Here is a 27,147-nt window from a genome sequence, read left to right on the forward strand (position 1 = left end):
GAACTCCATCAAGCTATTGATACCCTGAAGCCACACACTGAATTTAATTGTCCTATCTTAAATGGTTTCTAAGAAAAGCTGTTCCCTTTGATAATACCTCGAACAGAGTCAAAAAAACAAAAAAAGGGCAATCACTCTGGAAAAATGTATTTCTGAGAGAAGCTGTCCTCTTTAACTCGGACAGACGGACAGAGCTCAAACCCTTCTACACTTTGTGGCGGGGGATAATATCTCATTCTGTAAATAAGTGGAAGAAACAGTATTTAGTCCAGTGGTTCCCAAATTTTTTTTGGATCTATATATATATATATATATATATATATATATATATATTTTTTTTTTTTTTACTGCATTTCAGTTGAACTAGATTTATATTTCACAAAGTGAAAGTATAGAAATACAGTTGTTTAAGATTGTATGCTGTTTTTTATATATATATATATATATATATAAAAAGAACAAACAACCATAATTAAAGAAATTCAAAAATCTATTGTAATTTGTCAGAAATTTCAGGCAACAATGTTGAAAAACATTGATTAAGTAACGTCTGAATAGATTTATTTCTATAGTTATTATCATTTCCGGTCATCTTACGCCAGGGGTGGGACCAAGACTGACACTTTATTTGTTAAGTTTCCCACTCTCTCTCTTTCTCTCAAGTACCCCCTGTAGTGCCATCGCATACCCCTCGGGGTACACGTACCCCATTTGAAAAACACTGCTATATACATTATAGAAAAATGTCCACAATGATCTGTCTTATGTTCACATGCCAGTCAGCAGCTCTGCCTCCTTTGGGAAAAAGGTACTCAGTGGTGGACTGACGGCTGCTTAAAGTCCTGCTGTGTGACGTGTAGACCAAACACACAAAGTTTACCAAAAGCTACAAACTGTCACTCAAACCTCAAAGGTTAATACTAATAAATATAAAGCATATGGTTAAAACATGCATCCTGCGACTTGAACTAAACTACCATTCAGATAAATATTGTGATTTGCTTTTTCCGTCTATATAACACATATCTAATCAGATCTTAAAATACAAAAGGATGTAGGAAATGTCAATTCATTCGTGAAGTAGGCGTGAGCGTTACATCGTGCCAGCACAGACGTTAAAAAAAACTAGGTGTGAACTAACTGAAAGGTTTCACTATTGTCTCTGAGGTTTGATGGTTGGTGAACAAAGACCAAAAACCTCACGTCGACTTATATCACTAGGTTGAAATATAAAAACACATTGCCCTGGAAGAACGAAGAAACCCAGACAGCTGCCCCTCCCCCTACAGTTTCCTCCTGCTCATCCTGACCCCAAGCTCTTTTCCAGCTATAGCCAGATATGATTCTTCTATCAAATCCTGCCTGGACTACAAGCAACGCCACTTTAAATCACCATTATTAGACAACCACAGACGTCATAACTGTGACTGTTTGCTTAACAAAGTAAGCAACTTTCCTCCTGAAGCTGTGAATTCTACAAAGGCTTTAGCCGACCCACAGTGATCCACATGTAATTCTTTACAATCAATACTCAATAGTCTATATCAGTAATCAAACATCTGTAACTATAGCTGAGCGCCTTTCCATATAGCTACACTTTAGATTTAGAAAATCAATACGGTTAAAACTGACATGAACTAGATATAAACCATTGTAAATCAAGACTATGCAGGCATAAATTAATATTTAGCTCTGATTGGCTTCATAAATGGAATATTAAGCATTAAGGGGTTGCTATTGTCTGGATTTCAGATGCTTTTTAAGAAAGCTTCAATATCCGATCAATAAAACTGGCAAATAAAGCCCTATTCGCACAGGATTCGTTTAACCTAGGGACCACACGCGATTGGTAATAATTGCGGAGAATGTCTGTGATGTTAATCCCGTGAAAGTCAACCATGTCAGTAATTTAAAAATTCCCCCGCAAATGACCTTCTATATTCTGCTGAACTCCGAGGTCCTGTGATAATACTAATCCAATGTGAATAGGCATCTCTGTGATTTGGACAGAAATGGGCGGGATCCGATGCGTGATTATCGATCATCATAATCGATCGCAGTACGAGGTAAACTCAGACCGTGACACCGAGACGCATGTTTATTTACTTTTGGTGAAGAATGGAGGCTGCATTGGAGTGTTTAGAAAACCTTTTGGGTCTCAGGCCAGCAAAACCTTATCGGCCCGTAACGTACAACAACTATAAAAGAAGGAGCAACATCAGAAGCAAATGGTGGATCACGTCGTGCTTTGCACTGTGCGGTAAGAATCTTTTTTTTTTTTCTGTTTGTAGCCTTCTATTTAATACAGCTGGCTAGCGCTAGCAGTAACACAGCACTGAGCTGCAAAGTTGTTTTAACATCAACTCACACTGATTGACGTTTTCAGATATCCATAAATTTCAGCAAAATCTAAGGCTTCGGTTATCCCGTGCGAATGCGTCACATAAAAAACAGACGTTGGCGGGTCATTTATTTAATACATGGGGTTCCCAGATAATACCTATCCCGTGCGAATAGGGCTTAAGAGTGACTGTTGCTCTGCTATTGACATAACTGTAATTAACTGCTATAATGCCTGAATTAAATAATGCTCGTTAAAATTTAAATTTGTGTTTTCTGCAAACTTTTGAGCTACAGAACATTTTTGGGAACCATCATAATTTTCTTTTCTTTGTAATTTCTTTTGTTGATTTCAAATATTATTCATGTATTTACAGTTTATTTGAGGCATAGCCAATACCCTTATATCCAATAGCCCTTATTTTAATTATCCATATACCAAATACAGTATATCCTTACATAAAATAGTTCAAATCGGTCAGGTCACTTTTGCAAGACAAGGACAAAAAGTTTCAAAAACATAAAACATCTGATTTCAACCAAATCTAACGAACAAAACAAGCTTTACGTGGGCGACGAGACAAGTCAGATAAGCAACTATTGAACAACTATAGAGTAACTTCACTCTATTCTAACACTTTCGTCTTTTTTGTGTGTGCATGGAGGTTTGATGACTGGACCAGGTACTGCATATGTGAAAATGCTCATCTATGTTATAGAAACTGGCGCCAGTCCTCATTTCTAGACACTGAAAATCACTGCTTTAAAAAAACAACAACTGACATGTGCTAAATAGATGTCATGTAAAAAAAACCCATGGGTTGAATGAACTGTGAGAATGTGAATAATGAAGAGAGAAACATGTAGTTGAGATAAAGTCAAAGAAGAGAAACGTATCCACTAACTTGTGACCCTGACTTAAGGAGAGCAGATCCAGCTGTAGAAGTGTTTTGAAGCGCTTGGATCAGCTTGTGTAAAGATTTATTCCTGGTTACCTTCTGGGGAACAAATGTGCCAGCTTTTCAAATCAAGACTGGAATAAAACTTTATTGCGGGAGCACTCAACGTGGTTTGGATGTGGTCCAGGGTCTAGACAGATGCTGATTGAGGAGTGCAGTGCGGGGCTGACTCAGGACTGTCTAGCAGCAAAGCAAAGACAAAGGCTCGGTTCAGAATCAGGAGGAGAAACACGGGGCGGGCGGGGATAAGGGGGGGGTTAATGCTAATGGGGGGATGGGGGGTTGGGGGGGGGAGTAATACATTAGGGTCAGTGGGTCGCATTCTCTCATAGTATCGGATGACATCACCACACATGAGCCGAGAGCTGATGCAAAGTCAAAGTGCTGCTCAGCAACAAATAATGAAGAGCTTTTTTTTTTTTACAGCAGTGAGGGGAGGATAAGCTCTAGTCATTGGTGAACATGTTGGACACGTTCAAGCAGGCAAGACCCCAACCGCTGTGAGACTAAACATAGACACAAGGGAATCTGGATGGAAACAATGCATCCCCATAGCTCTGTGGACCTGCAATCCGTCAGGTCTGAGCTCTGAGTCTTGTTTGTATTTGTTTGAGGTGCCATGTGTGTGTACATCCATGTCTCATCTGTCTGCGTGTGGCCATGATCACCCAAACTACCACCGAAAGAGCACGTGGGAGAAGTATATTTATCCTGGAGCACTGGGGAATATCAGACGAGGTGAAAGTGGGAGTGACAGAAGAAAGGATGAGGTAGTTTCATTGTTAAGCAAGAAAAAGACTTATGAGTTTAAGATAAGATAAGAAAAGAAGAGGAGAGAGGAGAGGGGAGAGGCTAAAGCGACTCTGTAGGTTTCCCAGAGGAGTCCTGAAATCAGGTTCATGCACTTAGAGGGAGCAGGAAATCCATTTAACAGAAGGACAAAGGAGGAAGGACACTTTTCATATCAGAGCGACGAAATATAACTACATCATTTCCACTTTCCTCTTTCCGTGACTTGGTTTTCCTCACCTCAGCCCTGTCCTCTGATCCATCATCCACTCCCTCTCTCTACACCCTTTCCTTTCTCAGCTCGCTTTCCTGCTTCTCTGAGTCAGCACATGTCAAATCAGCCTGAGCCACCCTCTGTGGCTGCACTGTAGCCTTTCATTAAGATAATGTGTGTGTGTGTCAACCCAAAAAAGACACGTATACACACACTGACAGGCATGACTAGGGAGGACGTATATAGATTGAGTCTGAACTGCCTACATATCACTGATTAAGTGATATGTTAAGTCAGGATTTTTCAAATGGGGGTACGCACCACGGCGTACACATATATAATGAACAAATAAAAGTACTGAAAACATGGGGTTTTATAATGTTTATATTTAGTTAAATGGTCATGATTTATATAGTGCTTTTATAACCACTGAGGTAGTCCAAAAGAACTTCACAATAACAAGTCACACACCAATGGGACTGAGCTGCCATGCAAGGCACTAATCAACCAATGGGAGCAACTGAGGGTTCAGTGTCTTGCCCAAGGACACTTCGACACATAAACAGGTATAGCCCTGGGATCGAACCCCCAACCTCTTGATCAGAAGACGACCTCTCTACCACCTAAACCTCGGTTGCCCATAATGATAATCATAATAATGATGATGGAAATGATCTTGATTAGAACATGAAGTGAAAATATGAGTCAGTCACGGTCCCACACCAGGTGGGAGATGACCGGAAATGGTAAAGACAAGAAAAATTGAAATATATCTATTTAGGAGCCACTCAATACTGTTTCATTCCACTTATTTACAAAGGCTCAAACAAACTCGGGCGCACACCCGCAAAGCGGAGTCCGAGAGGAGTCCACCAGGCCAATTAAATCCAAAGCTTGCGTAGCTGGTGTCACACAAAACACTGCTTGGCATTGTATCAACCACATTAAATGCAACACTGACCTGCATTTCACTGCCTGGTGAAACAGAGCAGGAGAGATGAACACTTAGAGGTTTAAAACACGTCCAAGGAGTATAAGGACTACAGAGAAGCGCTAAGAATCAAGGGACATGTAGGATTTCAATGGAAACTATACGCGGCGGTATGCCCAAGTATGTGAGCTCTGAGGAGTCGGTGCAGAGTCCATTGTGCGCGAGGTCCGCCCGAGTATGTTTGAGCCTTTAAATTCTTTAAAATGTGTGTTATCACTCATTCATTCCATCATTATGCTCTGTTGTTGTTGGACAAAGGAGGTACTTGGATTCCGAAATAGGAGAATGGGGATACTTGAGCTAGAAAAGTTTGAGAACCACTGCGTTAAAGCTGCTATCCGGAGTTTCTGAGAAGACGTCTCGATGTCCCGCCCTCAAGAGCTTCACTTCCTCCCCCTGCCTCTGCCAATCTTCCAGAAGCCACGCCTCTACTTTTCTGCACACGCATCGCGAAACATAACAAGGTTGCATCGGGTCGCATAGATATATGGGTCAAAATCATATTTACCTGTTTGCTGTTGTGACGCGCGGCCTTGTTTCCGTGCACAGTTCGACATTCACTTTGATTGACAGTCTCAAAAACAGGAAGTTAAAGCCTATTGGCTGGGCGCACTCAGCAATAGGGTATAGGGGTCTGTAGGATGAAGGAGGGACTTATGTACATTAATGTATATGAATGACCACCAGCAGTAGACCATAGTAACAGACTAGTTAGGTATTTTTTCGCATTTCAAAAGAATCATCCATAAACATAGATTTCTCAGAAACTCCAGATTCATAGGGGAGTGGCGGCCTAGTAATTTAGGACGCTGGGCTTGTAATTGGAGGGTTGCCGGTTCAAGCCTCACCTGGGCCATCACTGTGGGATGTTGAGCAAGTCCCTTCACCCCGAACTGCTCCCCAGGCGCCGCAAAATGGCTGCCCATCCTCAGGGATGGGTTAAATGCAGAGGACAAATTCCATTAATGTAATAACATTACATGGCCAATTAAAGGCGAAAGATTTAAAAAAAAATCTTTTAAAAATATCAGCTTTAAGTAAAAACTAGATGGGAAGCAGAGCGAGTAAAATGTTGCAGAGAAGAGGAATAGTGATGAGATCAAAGCGGTCTTTCATGTCCTTTACACTAATGTAGTCAGGGCAGCAGGATAGGTGGACACTGGCAGCCACACACACACATTCATCTCCTCCCACACACAGTTGTGTTCGTCAGCGCCGTGGACTAGAGCCAGTTGTGTCTTTTCATGGACTAACAGAGGACAAATTAAAAACATGGTTTCCCAGTTTGTGACTCTGTCTGGGAGAGTTTAATGGAAGGGTGAGTAATGGCGCTCCAGCTCCTGAGCTGAAAAGACGCTGTGCATAAATTATTGAGTGAATTTGGAAGACGGGGTGAAGCATTTACAGCGTTTAATTAAGACTTTTGTTAAAACTAAAGCCTTTCAGCTGCATTTGAATAAAAAAAAAAACAAGATTTGCTGATTATCTTGCATTAGGTTTCCTACATTTATTCTCCCTCAGCTGTGATTTCAGACTCCGCCTACTTTTGATAGCTAAATCTTTCGAACAGCTGTGTCTGATACAGAGCAGGTAGTGCTAAACTTGGCTGTGTGGCTTTGTAATAAAAATAAAAAAAAGAAACAGCTGCCTCCTGTGATACAAAGCAACACGACGAACAAAACAAATGAACCACGCCTGCAAAGATCTGAATCCTCTGTAGAATAAGAGGCATATTGACCAAAAACTGCTTCCAAAATACAGCGAGGTCCATTTCAAAGCTTTTATTCCAAGCATTCAACTGTATTTACATGATGTTTAGCCTGGATCAATAATGCCCGCAGACACAGTACATTAAAGGATCGATGCTCAGGATTTGTAGTGTGGTTTCTCTAAATAGAAACATCCATTTTTGATTCTAAACTGATACTGTTCTTATCAAAAAAACAAAAAAAACAATTCTTCTCTTGTTCTGCTCTTTATGACTCAATTTATTTCACACAATACCTCTTTTATTGCTCACATCAGTGCAGCTTTTGTGTAACTGTTAAACAACTGATTGGTTCCTGTTTCAAAAAGATGGGAAGTTGCACAAAGGCTATTTCCAAATGTATCATTGAGATTTTCTACATTTGCTTTTTTTTTTTTAACTTAGGTTTAACGCTGTCAAAAACAAAGGAAGTAAATCTTTAATGATATCAGTCTCAGACCTTTCAGTCTACCATCTGTCTTACCTTTTCTTGTTTTCTCTGCTGCCACATGTGTGCAGACAGTGTGTGATTAATGAAAATTCCTCAACCAGGAGGAAATCTAACTGTCTGACCACCTGCTGGGCTGCGAGAGCAAGGGGGCAAATCCCTCAGGGGACGGTTAGTCAGACATGGCGGAGTCATGGTTTTCTAATGTGTGTGTGTGTGATAAAGATAGAAGGAGAAATGACAGATTCAGCATGCATTCAACGTTGTGTTCTGGCTCAGATCCCAAAGTGATAAACCCATCAGCTCATCTCAAGGAGTTGCACTTTTTCGAGCGAGCCCAACTCTTGCACTCTTCATCAAAGCACTGAGATACTCGGTTCCCTTCCTATCACAGTCCCATTGTTACTGGGACAGGAATGGCTCCATTGGATTACAGGATGTCAGGTACAGAGGCGCAATCTGGTTTCCTGTTTGCCCCAAAGCACCCAACAGATCGAGTGTCAACCGTCTGTTGTCCAAAAAGTCATCACCCCTTCCCTCCCTTCGTCCTGCTCTTGACACTCACTGACCTTCCAAATATGTCTCTGTGACAGCTCACATCTGGTCAAATAAACAGGACAGGGAACACAGTAGTAGCAGTTGTTACTTTTTTAAAGGCTTTGGTTACTTACTCGTTTTTCTCCAAGTGTAGCGTCAGGTTGTGGCCTTCAGCTGTGATCTGAACCTGAGCTTCTGATGGATGCTGGAAAGAAGATGAGAGGAAGACTCTCAACCAAATGTATAACTTAGATAGATAGATAGATAGATAGATAGATAGATAGATAGATAGATAGATAGATAGATAGATAGATAGATAGATAGATACTTTATTCATCTCCAAGAGAACGTATTTTGGTAAAACAAACAGAATCTGTTGGATGGATGCACAAGTTGTCCAAACCAACGTTGACATGATTAGATTTATTTGGTTATCCTAGAGCTCATGTTATGTAGCTAACCCTGAATACGTAATGCATCTACTCATTTTATTCCAAGGGATACAAACGCTTCAGTGGTGGAAAATCCTGTGTGACAAATCAAGTATGAAGAAAAGCACTTAGAAGGTGCACCAAATCTCCTCTTTACCAGGTATTGGCAGTTATCTGGATCAGTGACCTTGATCACGTCAAAGACTTGTAAGAAATTTCTATTAATAACCATACAGTGAGTCCAAATGTAAGCACACCCTCATTTAAAAAAAATCTGATCCAGGTGAAACTCGGTGGAGTAATTGAGGAACCATCTTGACATAACTGTGTCAAATTTCATACAGACTGGCCAATCACAAACAGAGATATATATATTTTTTTTTAAATCACCCATGATGAGAGACAAGGATTTTTTGATTCTTGAAAGTGATCCAGAATCAGTATTTGATTCGGATCCCATCTGAGATCTAATAGAATCTTCCATGGTGTGTAAGGTCTACTTTTGGTTAACATTTGTGTCAAATTCATTAAGTACTTTTGATGTAATTCTGCTTACAGAGAAACAAATAAATAAATAAATAAATGCCGGTGAAAATATTAACAGTACCTCCTTGGTGGAGGAATTAAAGAAATTCAGAGGCTTTGTCAAAATGAACACGCTACAGGGGCCAATTTTGATTTAGAAAAAGATGAAATGTCGAGAATAAGGTCAAAATGTCGAGATTAAAGTCGAAATTTTGAAAATAAACTCATAATACAAGACCGTGATAAAAGTTGAAGGTTTGCTATTAAAGTGAAATCTACGAAAGAGAACTAGAGCCAATTCACCATATACGTCGACAACAGTCTGCATGAAAAATGGCCCTAATCTGTTTCCGTAGCTCCTCAATAGCCACAGACGGGAATAAATGCTCCACCTCTTCTAAACGTCACTGGTTTTTCATTCTAAACAAATTATGTTTTTGGTAATAAATCTTCAAGGTCTTTAAATAGAGTACAACACCATTTTTATCAGCTAAAAAATGAAGAAAATCTCTTTGTTATTAAACTCCATTTTGACGTATGGTTACGCATTCATTGATACGTTCATTGTAGACGGCCACGATCTGCTGTTTGGTAAATTGGCCCTTGTCGGCTTCCGTAGATTTGACTTCATTAGCAGACCATCAACTTATATCACGATATTGTATGAAATTCAAATTCAAATATACTTTATTCATCTGGTAGGAACTTAATATACAGAGAGCGCGCCAGTGCAGCAACAATAAACCAATGAACCAATAAAACACAGCACATATCCATTTACATATTAAAATTCTGACATTCATGAGTTCCCTAATAAATAATTTTAAAACCCAATAACAACAGATTCAAAAGAAATGGCTAAAAATGACTACTTTAATTTCAAGTCATTATATTTCAATTTTATTCTCAAAATGTAATCTTTATCCTGAACATTTTGAATTTATTCTTGATTTGCCAAAAAATTACTTTCTCCAACAAAATTGGTCTTAATCTGCTTTGGTAACACACAGATCAACTCTTTAACACAGTACAAATGTCCATAAATACATCTATAACAGCAACATATTGTAAAGCTGGACATACTGTATATCATGGCATTGCATTTCACCCAATAATTATGACTTTGGAATTTGGAAAAGTCATTTCAGGCAAAACCCACACTGCTGTATTTTAACACCATGCACATTAACAAGCCAATGCAGAAAAAAACAACAAAAAAAACACAGTGATGCCATGAAAAAGTATGTTTTACTGACTTTCCACAGCTGTTTGACACAATGAAGGGCGATAACTCACTTGTTTGCTGTCAGACCTTTTGTGTCTGAGTGGAAGCAGCCATAGTGGATGAGTGATCTCATAACTGTGGACATCCTCCAGGATGCTCCTCAGTGGAGCCTGTTTAGCTTCTGCTGCAGGGGAAAGACAGGGACGCCGTCTCTGTCAGTGGATACACCGACCATGTGCTTCAGTGAAAGCCTACGGTCTCATTCTACTCATACCTTTGTGGAGGTCTGCTGCAGACACGGAGCGGCGGAGGACGATCAGCAGACAGAGGCACAGAGAGGCGCGCACGGGACGCATTGTGTGGACACGCGACGACAGAGGAGGACATGCGTGTGCGTCTGTGTCCAGCGCACACACGGACACGGACACGGACTGAGGGATGGGACGCTGGCAGCGCGCACATCACATCCCTCTGTCACCACCAACCAGCCTCCCCCCCCCCCCCCCTCACTGAGAGGCAGGATGTGATGATGACACGATCCTAAACAACTCATCTGTTTTTGTCATAATATAAAAATATATATATTCATTTTTTTTAATATCTGCCAAGCTAACTCAATAATTAATTATTAATATAAACTTATTCTCAGATATTTTTCCTCTGAGAATTAAACATTTGGAGTTCAGTAGATATATTTCAACAATTTTTTTTCTCACTTCCGATACGATACCGATATCGCAGCCTTGTGTATCAGCCGATACCGATATTGATCCGGCATGATATCAGTACGAGTCATACATACTTTTATTACTTGCTTATTTTGTAGTGTGGAATGTTAGAAAAGGTTTGATCAAGTGACGTCACTCAAACAAAGAACAATAGTCAGCAACAGTAGGTATGAGAAAAACTGACCCATTTATTATTAAACAATTGGTTGCATGCATTTTAAACTTCAACATAATATCTATACAATTGAATAAAATACATAAAAAATAAATTATAAGACCAGCACCAACGTTAAGGTGCATTTCCGCCACCTATTTTGTTGGAGTGTGAATCACAGTCACCTATGGATAGAGCAGAAAATTTTATCGGAGTGCTTATGTCTGTGATTTTAGATGCAGATAAAATCCAATATTCATTTTCTGGTCGTGGCATTCTATACCAATGAAGAGGTTACAAAACGCCAGGGTAATTACAAAGACAATACATATTCACACACACAAGCAAATTTGGAAACCCCAATAATCTGAAATACAGGTTAATAAATAGTTCAGACTGATACGGGATTTTTGTTTGGGGGGGTTTATGAAGCCGATATCTGATGTTCTGTATCTGGCGATAACCAATATATGCCTTATTGGTCGATGATATGCGAAATAAGAACATTGATATACCCCCGGAAATATACAATTATATATTTAATTGTAATCCAGGAATTCAGTTTGCACAAGTTTGCCCTTTCTCACTCATCAGTGACTTTACATTCTTTATGTTTACACAATGCTTCTAATTAAAGTTCCTTATTCTAATTTAATAATGTTTTGTTTCTTTGTCTCCAATCATATGTTGGTATTATAAGTATTTGTTTTACATTTGTTCAAGTGCAGTATATTTCCGTTGTATATCAATGTTATATATACATAGGTAAAATGTAACAGTAAACAATAAACTAGTGCACTTCTCCCAGTGTCGTTACTGCCAATTCAAAAGTGGCAGGTTTTAATAAAAAAAACAACACAGAATGTCCATGAACTAAACAAGTTAACACATCAGTTACACATTAATGCTGGGGTATTTACTGATGTTGATCAATTGGTAATAGCTGAAATCGGCCCAATGGGCTCTATATAGTTCTTGACATTAGAATTACTCATATTGATCACTTTGTTTACAAAATCCTGAAGTTTGATCCCCCTATATGAGAGGAAACATCCTCATAACCTAAAATAATCACAATCCATTCATCTTCTGTTCCCTGTTTGCTTGTTCAGGGCAGTAGTGACCAAACAGCATGCAGACACACTATTTGTCATCTTAAAAACTTTGGACTTCACGCCACATTCAGTGGAAATTAGTTGAAGGTGAAATTTGATTATGATTCCCTATCAGAACAACTAGAGTTTGAAGCAAAGTGTTGTTTTTTAATCCTTATCAGCTGGTGACTGGGTTTCTGAGTTCATGGTGTAAACACATCCCCTTTAAATAAAGTTCACCACTTGCCTCAACATGCCCCGGCTCCTCAGATTTCACTCCTTCATTGACATCCATATGTGAAGAAGACATCGTATAAACCCGAGCGCAAGACTGTATATTTATTTGTGCAGCTGTTCTATTATCTTAATACAGAAAACAAATGCTGTCAAATCAAAGTGTACACTTCTGGTTATGTAAATTACAGTAAAGTCTTCGAACGGGGCCAAAGAACCAAAAATAAACACGCACACCAACTCCTGTACAGTAACTAAATACAGTAGAGCTTCTTCTTCCACTTCCACAGCAGCCATTCATACTGAGCCAGTCAATTCTGAGTGCAATGATAAATATGCTGTGCAGCACATGTCAGAGGGGTCGAGTGTATATATGCTGGGTGTGTGTGAGGTATTCTTAGCGCTGATGAGTGCGGCATAGTAAATCCATTCATATCTCTAAACGGTGTCCTGGCAACAACACAGATCTGCTCACTCCACTCAAGATATTGGTGTCGGATTACTTTCCTTATTGCCTTTTAGCAACTACACACTTAACATGAACACTGTCACAAACATTACATTTCAAATGTGAGTGGTTCAGAAAAAAACACAGCAATAAATAAAGAGGGATTTTTTTTTTATTTTTAGGAGAGCAAAGTATAAAAGGTTTGATATACAGAGAAGGACTGAGCCGACACTGGTAACATCACGGTGCATATCAATATGTGGCTGTGCTAAAGATAAACTAATTATCTGCATCCTGTTTGAACATGACGGACAGTGTTATCCAGTTAAGGCTTCACAGCTCCAACTCGGAGGTAAAACTAGGTCAAACGTGGGATAAAATAGAAAAATGTACCGTGAGAAAAACATTAAAATAAGACAAAATCAATCATCAAAGGCTTCTGAAAATAAAATAATAAAAAAAAAATAGTCCTTCTTTTAAGTGCAAACATAATGTTAGACAGAATGGTTGAAACAGTGACTTCAATGCATCATCCTCGGCCACTTCAGTTTGATGTGTTTCACTGAGTTCTGTTAGAGGAGCTGTTAGCAGTCGTCATCCTCCAGAATGTCCTGGTGCTCCTCCCAGAACTGTTCTCCTATGATGTCACAGTGGTACGTCTCCACCCGCCTCCGGCTACGTGTGACGCTAACGTCTTTCTCCTCTTTGTTGGGTAGCATTAGGCGTTTGGTGACAGTTTCGTCTCGCTGGATATGAAGATATGAGAGATATGAGCGTCAGTGTCGTCGACATTTAATCGATCCATAGAGAGTAACTAAACCCCAAATCACTTTTTTTCTGCTGAAAACAAATGCATTTGGGTAAAAGTCGTGTTGTTGATTGATCCTACTCCAACTTTTGACATTTTAGTCAAAGTATTTTAATTTGGCAGACTGAAAAATAGTGACGAGTATAATTATGGTTTACATTAAAGCTGTTAAAGGCAACCAGAGCTGACTTCAGTGGCTCTGAAGTCAGCAAGTAAACACAGGCTGTGTTCTAAATGGCATACTAACTAGGGCCGGGACAACACGCCGACGTAATCGATGACGTTGATGCAAAAAATCCGTCGATGCGTCGTCTGACCAAAACAAAGATGGCGGCACCGGAGAATAACTAAGTGAGTGGCTCCTCCAAGTTTCAAAAGTACAAGGCACTGAAGGCACGCAGGTAGTGGTTCCCCGTAACCCTCGTCCTTTATTCTGGGTGCGACCGGACGGCAGCGCATCGATGGGACAAGGAGGAAACACCCGCCGTGACATCAGCAGCAGCATTAAAAGAGGCACTTTTTTCATTAAGTGTATGTGTTTTCAACATAAATCTTAAATTCTGTTGGTTCAGGAAGGACACCATGACAGGCTGCCTGCTCCCACTGCCTTATTATGTACTTTTATATTCTTACTTGAACTTTATTTTGGAATTTTGAGTTGAAGAGCAATAAACATATACTGCAATGTTAATGAATTCATGTTTTTTTTTCTTTCATTTTAGATATGTAAATCAACATGTATGAATTTTTTTTAGTCAATTAATGGGGAGATAATCGATAATCAAATTGAGTCAATCCGAACTTGAAAAATGAATCGTTAGATTAATCAATGCATCGAACAAATAATCGCTAGATTAATCGTTTAAAAAATTATCATTTATCCCAGCCCTAATACTAACATACTACTCATACTAAGTCTGACGTCAAAATGAGTATGTAGTGTGGGGAATATATAAAGGAGTTTACACACTCCAGTACTGTAGGTGGTGATATGCACCTATTCAAGTTGGTTGCAACATGCCATTAACCAAGAAAAAAAAAGTATATCGTGCGTTCCAATTGGATAGTATGAAAATATTGACTATGCAACAAATATCCGGATGTATACTAGATTGGGACATTTTTGAACTATGCACGGTGGGCACACTTTGCTCTAATCTTGGTCAGTGACCAATCAACACTGTTCTATTAATTCTCCTTTAGTGCATTTTAATCTTTACATTCATTAGCTGTGATCCCAAAGCTCTAAAGATGGCTGTCCAATCTATTCCAGGTGGATAACTGATCTACTTTCTTTAGATGGGAGGATAAGTGAATGCTTTTCCACATCTTGATTCTAAAGGATCGTCAAAAACGGTAATTACTGCTCACCTTTTCCCAAATGAGGGTGGTGCCTTTCTTGTACAGATCAGATTCTTTGTTGTAGTTGATGTCAAACTCAGAGAACAGGATCTCGTTTTTATCTGCGGCCAAAGTTCCCTTAAAAACACGACATTTATTTAATTAAAAACACAATAATCAGTTTGTAGACACATCATTCTCTCTGTCTTGCACCAAAGAAACAGCACAAGCCACAGTTTTTACTGTTGCTGCAGTGCTTCATTTCATGTAAAACTATAAAAACAGAGAGAAGCCGCACTTTTGATGAATATTAATAAAACATGTCCTTTTTTGTGATCTTCAATGGTAAAAAAAAAAAAAAAAGCTTTGATGAGCTATGGGTGATCGTTGCTCCCACCACCAGCTGGACTGAAGCTTTCCACACCTCTAGGTTTGTTTCCCTCACTGGAAAGTTAAGGACCTTCCAGAGAACAGCTGCACCGCTCTGAGGCAGTGACTGTCATGCCCTCTACCTCTGGCATCTCCTGAACTGGTCCGTTGGCACCATCTGGTGGTCTCCATGCCTCACTATCCAGACTACTCAACTCTAATCATCAGGATTGCTTCCAGCTGCGGCGGGGAGTGGTCACACCACTACTTAAGACACCGGCAGACCACAAACCGACGCCAAACTGTAAGCATTGCAGACTCTGACCCTCTCAGCCGATGGGAGCTCTCCTGCTTCCTTCCCTCCTGGAACCATCATCACCGCTGGAATCCCTCAGCTCACTCCACCCTTCAGCTGGTTCTTCCCCACTCCTGTGCCAGGCTCCTTCGTTTCGGCCGCGTTGGCTGCAGCTCGAGCGTCTCTGTGTTCCTGCCCATTTGGGGTTCAGAGGTTTCCTTTGTTAGTTTAGTCATTCTGAGTTTATGCCTTTAGACCTAGGGTTCTGTTTTTTCATCAGTAGTTTCCTGATCGTTTTTAGTTAATCTTAGTATTAGGTCTCCCTCAGTTAGCTCAGCACTTAATTTCTCCACCACCCCACTTAGGGCGCTGGTAGGTTTTCTGTTGTATTCAGTTTTTGTGAAATAAATCAGTTAATTGTATCTGTGCCTCCTGTTGTGCTGTCTGCGCTTGAGCCTCAGTTCCGTCTCGTGACAGTACAGTTTGGCCATAATGAGCTCAGCAGACCGCACTACAGATGAGGCCTCAGCCGCTCATCATGCTGTAGTTAGTCATGACGCAATTCTAGGCCGGCATGATGAGCTACTCAAGACTCTCGTGTCTAGCGTTAAAGCTCTAATCAGCCAAATGTCTCACCTTACTGGTCAGCAGTCCGTGTTAGCATCTTCACTAGCTGCGTCAGGTTGCCAGCCTACCCCCATTAATGCCCCCGAGACGACGGTTGTAGGCTCTCCCTCTGCCCTGGCCACAGTAGGCCGTGAACCCACGGTTCCGGTTCCTGAGCGCTATGCTGGAGATCTCGGCTCTTGCCAGGCCTTCTTGACTCAGGTTTCACTCGTCTTTGAGTTACAACCGACCTCCTACGCGTCCGATAGGGCTAAAATCGCATATCTAATTGGCCTTCTACGGGGGCCTGCACGGGACTGGGGAACAGCTGTGTGGGAGAAACAGGGGGAGATCTGCACCTCCTACTCCCGCTTCTCTGCAGACATGAGGCGCGTCTTCGATCACCCAGTTCGGGGGCGAGACGCTGGAGATCGCCTCATGGCCCTGAGGCAGGGGGCCCGCAGTGTTGCAGAGTACTCCGTGGAATTCCAGGCCCTTGCAGCTACCAGTGGGTTCAACGATCCGGCCCTCCAGAGGTCATTCTATAGGGGACTGTCCGAGGCTCTGAAGGATGAACTCGCCACCAAGGAGGAGGTGGGCAGCCTGGAGGCCCTAATCTCCCTCGCCATCCGGCTTGACAATCGCTTGAGGGAGAGGCGCAGAGAGCGCGCACACTGGAGGGACTCAGCACCCTCCCGCCGACTGAGTCCCACTCTCCAGCCTGCTACGCCCACACCGTTCCCTGAGGCTGCCTCCGAGGCCATGGAGGCACTTCATTGCTTCCTGCCCCAAGAGACCAGCAAAAAAGAGGGCTCACTCGTGACAGGGAGTCTACGAGTGAGCCGGACTGCTTCCACCTCCCCTCATCTGTTACAGCTACCCGCTACACTCAGCTATCAGAACCACTCACTTTCTGTGACCGTGCTGGTGGATTCTGGGGCCGAGGAGAACTTCCTTGACTCGGACCTCGCCAGGCAGCTCTACATCCCGTCGGTGCCACTGGATTCTCCCGTGGAGGCCCGTGCTCTCAACGGCCTCCCCCTGGCCACGATCCACCGGAGAACAGTTCCTGTCACCCTCCGGTTAGCAGGTAACCATCATGAAACACTAACCTTTCACTTGTTGGAACATTCTCGCCCACAGTTGGTGCTGGGGCACCCCTGGCTGATTAAACATAACCCCTCCATTGACTGGTGCGGCAGCCAGGTTAAGTCCTGGAGTACTGGGTGTCATGCTAACTGTCTCCGTTCAGCCCCATCCCCTGCTCCAGTAAATCCCAAGCCAGATCCTCGGCCTCCGGACCTGTCCGGCGTTCCTGAGGTTTACCATGACCTAGGTCCAGTCTTCAGTAAAGAGGATGCCCTATCCTTGCCTCCTCACCGGCCCTACGACTGTGCCATCGAGCTCCTGCCTGGAGCCACTTTGCCCTCTGGCCGTCTGTACAACCTCTCTAAACCCGAGCAGGCCGCCATGGAAACTTACATAAGGGACTCCCTGGCAGCAGGTATCATTCGGCCCTCCACTTCTCCGGTAGGTGCGGGATTCTTTTTCGTAAATAAGAAGGACGGGTCCCTGCGACCCTGTATTGACTTTCGGGGCCTAAATAATATAACCGTGAAGAACAAGTACCCTCTACCTCTGATAAACTCTGCCTTCACCCTCCTCCATGGGGCCAAAGTGTTCTCCAAACTAGACCTGAGAAATGCTTATCATTTAGTGAGAATAAGAGAGGGAGATGAGTGGAAGACGGGTTTTAATACCCCCCTGGGACACTTTGAGTACTTAGTAATGCCCTTTGGCCTCACGAATGCCCCCGCCGTCTTCCAGAACCTGGTTAACGATGTGCTCCGGGATATGATCAACCACTTTGTGTTTGTTTACATAGACGATATCCTGATTTATTCCAGAGACCAAGAGGAACACGTCCGCCATGTCCGCCTGGTTTTGGAGCGCCTGTGGAAGAACCGCCTTTTTGCTAAAGCGGAGAAGTGTGAGTTTCACATTACTACAGTATCATTTTTGGGTTTTGTCATCTCCCCAGGACGTGTTATGATGGACCCGGCCAAGCTATCGGCTGTCTCCGAGTGGCCCCAGCCAGAGACCCGGAAACAGTTACAGCGTTTTTTGGGCTTCGCTAACTTTTACCGCCGCTTCATCCGTGACTATAGTAGGGTGGCAGCCCCTCTCACAGCCCTGACCTCCACCTCAATTCCCTTCCAGTGGACCCCCAAGGCCGAGCAAGCATTTCAGTCCCTCAAGGTACGCTTTACCTCTGCGCCTATCCTTGTTCAGCCAGATCCCCACCTTCAGTTTGTGGTCGAGGTGGATGCCTCCGACTCCGGGGTTGGGGCCGTACTCTCCCAGAGGACCCCATCTGACCAAAAGCTGCATCCCTGTGCCTTCTTCTCTCGCCGCCTGACCCCAGCAGAACGGAACTACGATGTGGGGAACCGGGAGCTGTTGGCGGTCAAGCTCGCTCTAGAGGAGTGGCGGCACTGGCTGGAGGGGGCAGAGCACCCATTCATTGTCTGGACAGACCATAAGAACTTGGAGTACATTCGTTCAGCCAGGAGATTGAACTCTCGGCAGGCCCGCTGGGCGCTGTTTTTTGGTCGCTTCCAGTTTTCCCTCACGTATCGCCCGGGGTCCCGTAACATCAAGCCGAATGCCCTGTCTCGTCAGTTCTCCTGCGACGAACCCTCTGGTGACCCTGAATCTATCCTTCCCCCTGCTCGTCTTGTCGCCTCTCTAACCTGGCAAGTGGAGGATCAGGTCCGTCAAGCACAGTCCCAACAGCCAATCCCAGGTAACTGCCCGCCTAATGTTCTCTATGTTCCTGAGTCTGTGCGTACCCAGGTGCTCCAGTGGGCTCATACCTCTCGCTTCGCCTGCCATCCTGGGGGCTTCCGGACCACAGCCATCCTTCGGCAGAGGTTTTGGTGGCCCTCTCTCGAAAGGGACACTCGGGACTTTGTCGCCGCTTGCCCCACCTGCTCCCGGGGCAAGACCCCTTACAGACCCAGCTCGGGTCTCCTTCAACCACTCCCGGTGCCCACTCGGCCTTGGTCACACATCGCTGTGGATTTCGTCACGGGGCTACCCCCCTCTGGAGGTAACACGGTCATCCTCACCATTGTTGATCGTTTTTCCAAAGCAGCACACTTCGTCGCCCTTCCCAAACTCCCCTCAGCCAGGGAGACGGCATCCCTCCTAGTTGACCACGTCTTCCGGTTGCATGGGATACCAGCAGACATTGTCTCGGACCGGGGTCCACAGTTCATCTCCGGAGTCTGGAAGGCCTTCTGCGCTGCCCTAGGGGCCACCCCCAGTCTCACCTCTGGCTTTCACCCCCAGTCTAATGGCCAAGCGGAGCGGGCCAATCAGTCTCTGGAGACGTACCTCCGGTGTCTGGTCTCCTCCAACCCCACTGCCTGGGTTGAGCATCTGGCCTGGGTGGAGTATGCACACAATTCACAGATAAACTCTTCTCTGGGGATGTCTCCTTTTCAGTGCTCCCTCGGCTATCAACCTCCGTTGTTCCCCTCCCAGGAACAGGAACTCTCCGTTCCCTCTGTACAGACCTTCGTCAGCCAGATCAAAAGGGTCTGGGACAGGGCCAGGGCCAGACTTATTCAATCAACTGAGAGGATGGAGCGGCAGGCCAACCGCCGTCGCTGCCCGGCACCAACCTACTCTGTGGGCCAACGAGTCTGGTTGAGGGCCAAGGACCTCCCTCTGAAGGTCGAATCCAGAAAGCTGGCACCCCGGTTCATCGGTCCCTTCCCCGTGGAGAAGATCATCAGTCCGACAGCGGTACGTCTCACCCTTCCCAGAACTTTGAAAATTCACCCCACGTTCCATGTCTCGCAGGTCAGGCCCGCCAGGGACTCCCCCCTGGCTCCTCCTGTTCCCCCCCCCCCTCCTCCCAGGATGGTGGATGACTCGCCCGCCTACTCGGTTCGGCGCTTGCTGGATGTCCGCCGCAGGGGTCGCGGCCTCCAGTTTCTCGTGGACTGGGAGGGTTACGGGCCTGAGGAGAGGAGCTGGGTTCCCCGCAGTCAGATCCTTTGCCCTGACCTAATCAGGGATCTCAAGCGGCGGCGTCCTGAACGTTTTGGTCGTGCGCCTGGAGGCGCACGTAGGAGGGGGGGGTACTGTCATGCCCTCTACCTCTGGCATCTCCTGAACTGGTCCGTTGGCACCATCTGGTGGTCTCCATGCCTCACTATCCAGACTACTCAACTCTAATCATCAGGATTGCTTCCAGCTGCGGCGGGGAGTGGTCACACCACTACTTAAGACACCGGCAGACCACAAACCGACGCCAAACTGTAAGCATTGCAGACTCTGACCCTCTCAGCCGATGGGAGCTCTCCTGCTTCCTTCCCTCCTGGAACCATCATCACCGCTGGAATCCCTCAGCTCACTCCACCCTTCAGCTGGTTCTTCCCCACTCCTGTGCCAGGCTCCTTCGTTTCGGCCGCGTTGGCTGCAGCTCGAGCGTCTCTGTGTTCCTGCCCATTTGGGGTTCAGAGGTTTCCTTTGTTAGTTTAGTCATTCTGAGTTTATGCCTTTAGACCTAGGGTTCTGTTTTTTCATCAGTAGTTTCCTGATCGTTTTTAGTTAATCTTAGTATTAGGTCTCCCTCAGTTAGCTCAGCACTTAATTTCTCCACCACCCCACTTAGGGCGCTGGTAGGTTTTCTGTTGTATTCAGTTTTTGTGAAATAAATCAGTTAATTGTATCTGTGCCTCCTGTTGTGCTGTCTGCGCTTGAGCCTCAGTTCCGTCTCGTGACAGTGACCACAAATAGTGACACACCACATTCAGCTAATAAGAAGTGGCCAGCAGGATAAACAGGTACAGAATGGAAAACTACATTTTTAAAACGGAATATCAAACATCCACACCTAAAATCCTTTTTTGTTCAAGAAACACAGAGTCATTCTGTCTAAAGTTTGGATTTATTTTTTAGAAAACATGTGCATTAGGCTAATTAGAGTGTGATTGGGTCTTTGCTCCCTAATCAAGTTAAGGGAACATAGAGCTTGACAGCATAGAACATCAATCCTATTAGCTCGACATTTACATTCAATTACTCAGACCATATATACAGTCACTTTGGAGCAAAAAGTGCTTTACCCTCCACTCTCAGAAAGAAAGAAAGTAGGAAAATTAAAAAAGCTAAAATAAGGAATGCATTCCGTGTACCCTTCGTTCTTTGGTTTTTCTGTTTTTAAACTAAATCAAAAAAACAAATAAACAGTGTGGTTATTTTGTTTTTCCGACTTCAAACCAAAACAGAAATACAGAAAAAACAAAAACCAAACAAGCAGCGTTTTTCGAACAAAAGATGGATTTTTATTCAGCTGCATTTGATAAAATGATCTTGTATCATGTTGTCCACCTCACACCGATGGCAAAGAGGCGTGATATATGTGTGTCAACGTTTCATTAAAGAGTTATTGATGCTGGAAGTCTGAATCTGTGAATATCTGCCAACTTTACCCGACAGTGTTAGGGTCCAAATAGTATCCAGATAAACTGGTGACTGGGTGGACTTTTGCCCCCGGGACATTTGACAGTCACCTGTTTATCTGGATATTATTTGGACCATGACACCGCAAAACAAAACATTAAACGTGAGCTAGAACATCCACGCACTGAATGAAAACATGAGCAGCATCAGAAAACTGCTGAAATAAATGGTCCAGGAAACCAGGTGCAGTGGACTTCAGATCTCGCTTTAACTTCCCTGTACATATCCAAATATCTCATAAACAGAAGAATAACAAAAAAAAAAAAAAAAAAAACTGAAAAATGCTGCTTATCAGTTTTTTCTGTATTTCTGTTTTGGTTTTAAATCAGTAAAACAAAATAACCATACTGTTTATTTGTTATTTTGATTTGGTTTTAAAACATAATAACCAAAGAACAAAGGGTACATGGATTGAACCCAAAGCAGAGTGGATTAAATGCTATCATGTTAGACTTGTTTTTGACACATTAGTACCTTTAATGAGTTATTAATAATTTAGTAACCCTAACCTAGACTTGGTGTATGATACCTTAAATCTTGTTTCCCATCTTTTTTTTAATTGTTTTTCAAAAAAAAAGGAACATATTTTTACATCACCACCAAGGATGAGCTTTAGGGTGTGTTTTCTTGCACCTTTAGGCGATCCTCAGCCTGTGCTGTGGTGAGTCCTCCTCTTTGCACCAACGTCCAGAACACCGTGTTATACAAGTTGTTAATGTGACCTGAACAACGTAAAACCATCACATGGAACATTTTTTGCATAAACACACACAATAACTTAATAATAAGGCACACGCTCAGGTACGTACAGTCAGCTTGCCTCCAGCTGAGGTAGTCTTTAATGTTTCGGTTGCTAGGATACAGGACCACACGCCCATCAAAACTTGGAGGATACAGAAGGGGCTTCTCGCCAAAAAACTCCTTCCAGTAAAACACATAAGAGGAGGAGAACTGGGAGGTGACGTGAGTCATCAGTTTGCTGCCATGGGAAAGAGAAGCACAATTAATGTCAGCCATTAAACAAATGGGACGTTTAAAGAAGAAGGCCATAACATGCAGACAGAGATCAAACATCATCACTACCTGGCTCTCCTTTTGAACCATGTGGAGCTTCTCTTGAAAACAAAGCTGAACTCATCGCTCTGACCATAAGCGATGACGATGTCCTCCATTTCCTCCAGGACGGAGCGTGCGCTGCGGCTCATCAGACCTAAAGCTCGGTTATCATTGGGTTTGGTAAAGTTGTGCTGCTCTGCAAACCTAACGAGACACATGACAATAATTACTTCATATATTATAATGTGCAGTATAAAGACATGAAATAGAAAGAACATGCAAACAAAAACAGAAGCTAAGAATCCATCAATATTAATAGTTAATAACCCCATACCAGACATGTATTTAGAGACTCTGTTCTTTAGTTATTGCAACCTGTTCATTATTTTTGTTCATATTTTAGAACCTAACCTCATACTGTACAGGGTGAACCCTACCTGATGTAAATACTAAGCTAATATAAGGTCCATTTCCTTATAACACATGTCAAACTCAAGGCCCGGGGGCAAAATCTCAGCCCTTCTAAACACACTACTTCATCAAAACTCCAAAATATTTAGACGATCGCAATTTTCCCATGCTTTTATCACATGAGTGCAGTCAAATTTAAATCTCAAATTGTTCAAAGGACTCAATTTTCCTGAAATTATCTCTCATGATTTCGCAAAATTAAACTTTAAAATGAGTCACAAAATCAGTTAAATTTAAAAGAGAAAATCCTGCAGGGACTGATGTCTGTCCCTCATTGCCTGGATATTGTCTGCGCCTTACATATTTTATCTATCATTTATACGTTAAAGTTCAAATTTGGAGAAATTATTGTTGAAATTGCTCATTTTCTCACCCCCTTGAGATCAAACTACTTTATATTTGGCCCCTGAACTAAAATGAGTTTGACACCCCTGGTTTAAAAGATAAATGGATGAAGGATGAACTGGTTGTCATGGATATGTACCTTGTTACAAACTGGCCAACCCCAAAGATGTGATCATACAAACAAAAATGTGCAGATTCAACTTTTACTTACAGCCTAAACATGTTCTTAATTGTCTAGAAGCTTTTAATAGCAGCACATGTTTTTTTTTTACATCCGATGCTTTGTGCTCATTATTTTCAAAATGTCTAATAAAGCAGAGATGATTGAAATTTGTTGTTGTGTTCTTGAAACAACACAAGTCAAATTATGTTTTGCTGTGACACAGAACGCATTATCCGTAGTTAATCACTGTTTAGAACACTGTTTTCCTGATTGCTTTGCATAAAGCAAAAAAACTAGTGATGCACAATATCATCGGCGCATTATCAGCAGCTATTGGACATCGGCCATTCCGTGGATATAATTAATTACCTTATCATATAACAGTGTTTGCTGCCTTCATAGAGACACCTCGGCACCCATGGAGAGGTGTGACTAAGCATCGCCATCTTGTGTGTGAGGAGCAAACTGCAGGTGTGCTTGTAAATTAACCGAGATGAAAGAAACTCAAACATCTCAAAGTCAAATTATTCACTGAATCTAACAATTTCATCAAATATAGCTATGACACAGAATGCATGAAAAAGCAGCTTTTACCACTTAAATATAAAATGTAAGTAGGTAGAAACTGTTTGAAGAGTGATAGGCAGCAAGTATCTTCATTGTTTGGTTTGAAAACAACTATTAGGAATTAATCTGACGTGTTTTATAATTGTGTGAGAAAAAAAATTATTTTGGCGATATATCGCAATATTTTACTGCTTAATTATCATATCGACCCCAAAGATTTCCAAATTGATTTTTTTAAGCCATGTTTTTTTTTTTTAATGAAAAATACATTTCCTAGCACTAACACATGCAAAGCACATAAATGTAAACAGAATCTGTTGTATAAGAAAAAGTTAAACATTGTTGAAAAATGTAATTAGACAGTTTGATAAACATACCACTTGTTTTTGATAAACTGGTACAGTTAATGACCATTTACTTATTCTTCTCACAAGTAAAAAAAAAAATGAATAAATTGTATTTCATACCATTTTGTACTTCGTAAGGTGAAATGAGTTATTATTGATATCGCGATATATTGTATTGCTTAGTATCGAGGTACAGCATATCAGGATATATTGTATTGTGTGAGACAAATCGTGTATCGTATCATCAGATTCATGACAATTCACACCCCTAGGGTTTTATAAAACGTAAGTTAAAGCATTTTTTTTTTTTTTGCACAAGGAATGATAATTATTATATATGTTAAATCCACTACACAAGAAGCTAGATGACCGCTGCAATTAGGTGGAGAGTAAAAAATTCCGATATCAGCCGACTTAGTTGTAAAATATGGGATATTGGCCAAAAATCAACTATCGTGCATCTCTACTCTAAACGATGCAGCAGACTCACTTGTGAAAGTTGCGTCCATCCAGTCTCACAACAATGTAGCAGTTGCGTAGACAGGTGTCGTCCGTCTCAAAGTTGCGAACGTACTCGAACTTGCTCTTAGCCATGTTGAAGCTGATGCTGAAGCGTCGCCGCAGGTGAGTCACAGCACAGCGTTTCACACACTCCACTATCCTCCAGGACTTTACAGTCAGCATGAAGACACTGCTGGACAAGGAGGATACGTTCACTTATTGCATTCAATAAAAAAACTTTGCTTTTTTTCTGAATTGATAAAATAAAAATACGTTTTTTCTTTTATTTTGGTTTGATGAGATACAAATAAGTAGATTAAAAAATTTGGCCCCATTTTTCTGTTTTTACAGGAAGTGTTTCCTGAGTTGAGAAAAAAATAGAAGTAAATAAAAAAAGGAAGTGTCTATTGATAAGAAAACATATCCATAGCCCCAGGGACAATGGGTACGTTTTCAGGACCTTTTCTACATAAGCGTAATGTGCCTGTGTTTTCACAGCGCCGCCGAGTGGTCTAAGGCTCCTGAATCAAAGCATCTTCCTTTCGCTGCCGAGGGTTCGAATCCCACTTTTGTCATATATATTTTTTAATTATTAACATATTTAACATGGCATATTCCACCTTTAGAAATACATATACAAAAAAAATAAACATTTTAGGGTATTTCCTGGGTTAGAGCTAAAATAAAAGGGTTAGCGGGGTAGGTAATAATAAATATGAGCTAAAATAAAACTGACGGAAGTTTAAGTCACGTGGTGCACCCAACACGTCACCTAAACTGACCAATGCCGCGCTGCCTATGCATAGACTGGCAGTCTATTGATACGTTTCCGTATCAACAGCCAAGGCCAGCAACAATTTTTTATAGGAAATACGTTTCGTTTTTTTCTGAGTTGATGAGATAAGAAAACGAAAACTATTTATGATAAAAAAAACTTCTCATTAATTCAGAAAAACCGAAAAAATCTGACAATTTTTACATTTACTTATTTATATCTCATAAATTCAAAATGATTCTTCAGTGAATGCAATAAACGTCTGCGACATTCACTATCACATGACAGACAATCCGTAACAGAAACAACACGGTTATTGTGGTAATTATAATAAACTTACGCATGGATGCAATGTGTAGTTCCAGTCCTGCTCCGTCCAAATAACCTACAATTAAGCCTCTCAAAGGCCTGTTCACTTTACATAATAACACTTAACTATAGTTTAACCAGATAAACTCCGAACTTGAAAATACTACTGCATTAAAAGTTACAAATCGCAATTTAACTACGACTGTCCTCTGTATTGTAGGTGATGTATCACGTTGGTTAGTGACAGTCCGTCCCTTATTTCTGTCGTACCTCCCACATACAAGACAGACGTTCCGGGACGCAAGTTAAAACAAACTAAAACATTTTTCTAGACTTTTAAAAGCAAAATTCACAACTTAAAATTAGATTATATAAAAATGGTCACCATGTGTTGCAGTTTTACTTCTCCTTCTGCGAAGGAGAGTCTGAAAACGGAACTAGATTCTTTAAAAAGTGTCAAGTATTTTGGTTGTATGTTGGCGCCCTCTAGCGGCGAAAGGTTTAAACAACAAAAAGGCGTGAGACTGCAATAAGTAGTTTGATTTGCGACATTAAATTCAATTGATGGCATCATACTGTATATATTTATTTATTCATTTATTTATTTTTGGTCAATGAACTAGAATCAATTTTAAAATGTAATTTATGATAATACTTTATTAGTCCCACAGTGTAGGGATGCAGCAAGGAGAGGGAAATCAAGAAAATCAATCCAAACACTGAACAGTAATTATTGTGATAATAGGTTCAAACGTTTATTTGAAATATAGAAATTAATTTTAAACCCCTTGA

At 42.0% G+C, this 27,147-nt stretch overlaps 2 protein-coding genes across 7 annotated transcripts in view; both read right to left on the reverse strand.

Annotated features, from left to right (window-relative positions):
• The window catches only part of adam19b (ADAM metallopeptidase domain 19b), a 30,997-nt gene extending 20,323 nt beyond the window's left edge, over positions 1-10,674 (reverse strand). For 4 of the 5 annotated variants that reach the window (XR_003674973.1, XM_028460289.1, XM_028460288.1 and 1 more), the window contains exons 1-3: positions 10,481-10,674; positions 10,278-10,390; positions 8,160-8,230 (exon numbers count right to left, since the gene is read on the reverse strand). Coding sequence is in view for 4 of the 5 variants with exons in the window: in XM_028460289.1 (XP_028316090.1) it covers positions 8,160-8,230; positions 10,278-10,390; positions 10,481-10,562 (266 nt within the window). In the remaining variant the exon portion in view is untranslated. The remainder of the gene's footprint in view (positions 1-8,159; positions 8,231-10,277; positions 10,391-10,480) is intronic. The other variant, XM_028460287.1, reaches the window with a different exon arrangement.
• Positions 10,675-13,018: 2,344 nt separating this feature from the next.
• On the reverse strand, positions 13,019-26,905 carry thg1l (tRNA-histidine guanylyltransferase 1-like). Of its 2 annotated transcripts, none has more exons than XM_028459328.1 (7): positions 26,387-26,905; positions 25,261-25,461; positions 22,905-23,081; positions 22,631-22,800; positions 22,455-22,543; positions 15,044-15,151; positions 13,019-13,610 (listed from the first exon to the last, which is right to left on the reverse strand). In XM_028459328.1, the coding sequence occupies exons 2-7, from the start codon at positions 25,452-25,454 to the stop codon at positions 13,449-13,451; spliced, it is 900 nt and encodes a 299-aa protein (XP_028315129.1). In that variant the 5' UTR covers positions 25,455-25,461; positions 26,387-26,905; the 3' UTR covers positions 13,019-13,448. The 2 variants fall into 2 exon arrangements, with proteins under 2 accessions (XP_028315129.1, XP_028315128.1); XM_028459327.1 differs by having other exon boundaries at positions 25,261-25,464.
• Between the last annotated feature and the right edge of the window lie 242 nt (positions 26,906-27,147).

Source organism: Gouania willdenowi, chromosome 10 (assembly GCF_900634775.1).
Source record: "Gouania willdenowi chromosome 10, fGouWil2.1, whole genome shotgun sequence".
Classification (NCBI taxonomy): Eukaryota; Metazoa; Chordata; class Actinopteri; order Blenniiformes; family Gobiesocidae; genus Gouania; species Gouania willdenowi.

What these genes read in the sequence shown, in the direction of transcription:
- thg1l (XM_028459328.1), bottom strand. Translation starts at nt 25,454, where the DNA reads ATGCTGACTGTAAAGTCCTGGAGGATAGTGGAGTGTGTGAAACGCTGT. An exon ending in GATGGACGCAACTTTCACAA is followed by an intron (nt 23,082 to 25,260) that starts GTGAGTCTGCTG and finishes GTGTCTCGTTAG; the next exon opens with GTTTGCAGAGCAGCACAACT. An exon ending in TGGTTCAAAAGGAGAGCCAG is followed by an intron (nt 22,801 to 22,904) that starts GTAGTGATGATG and finishes TTCCCATGGCAG; the next exon opens with CAAACTGATGACTCACGTCA.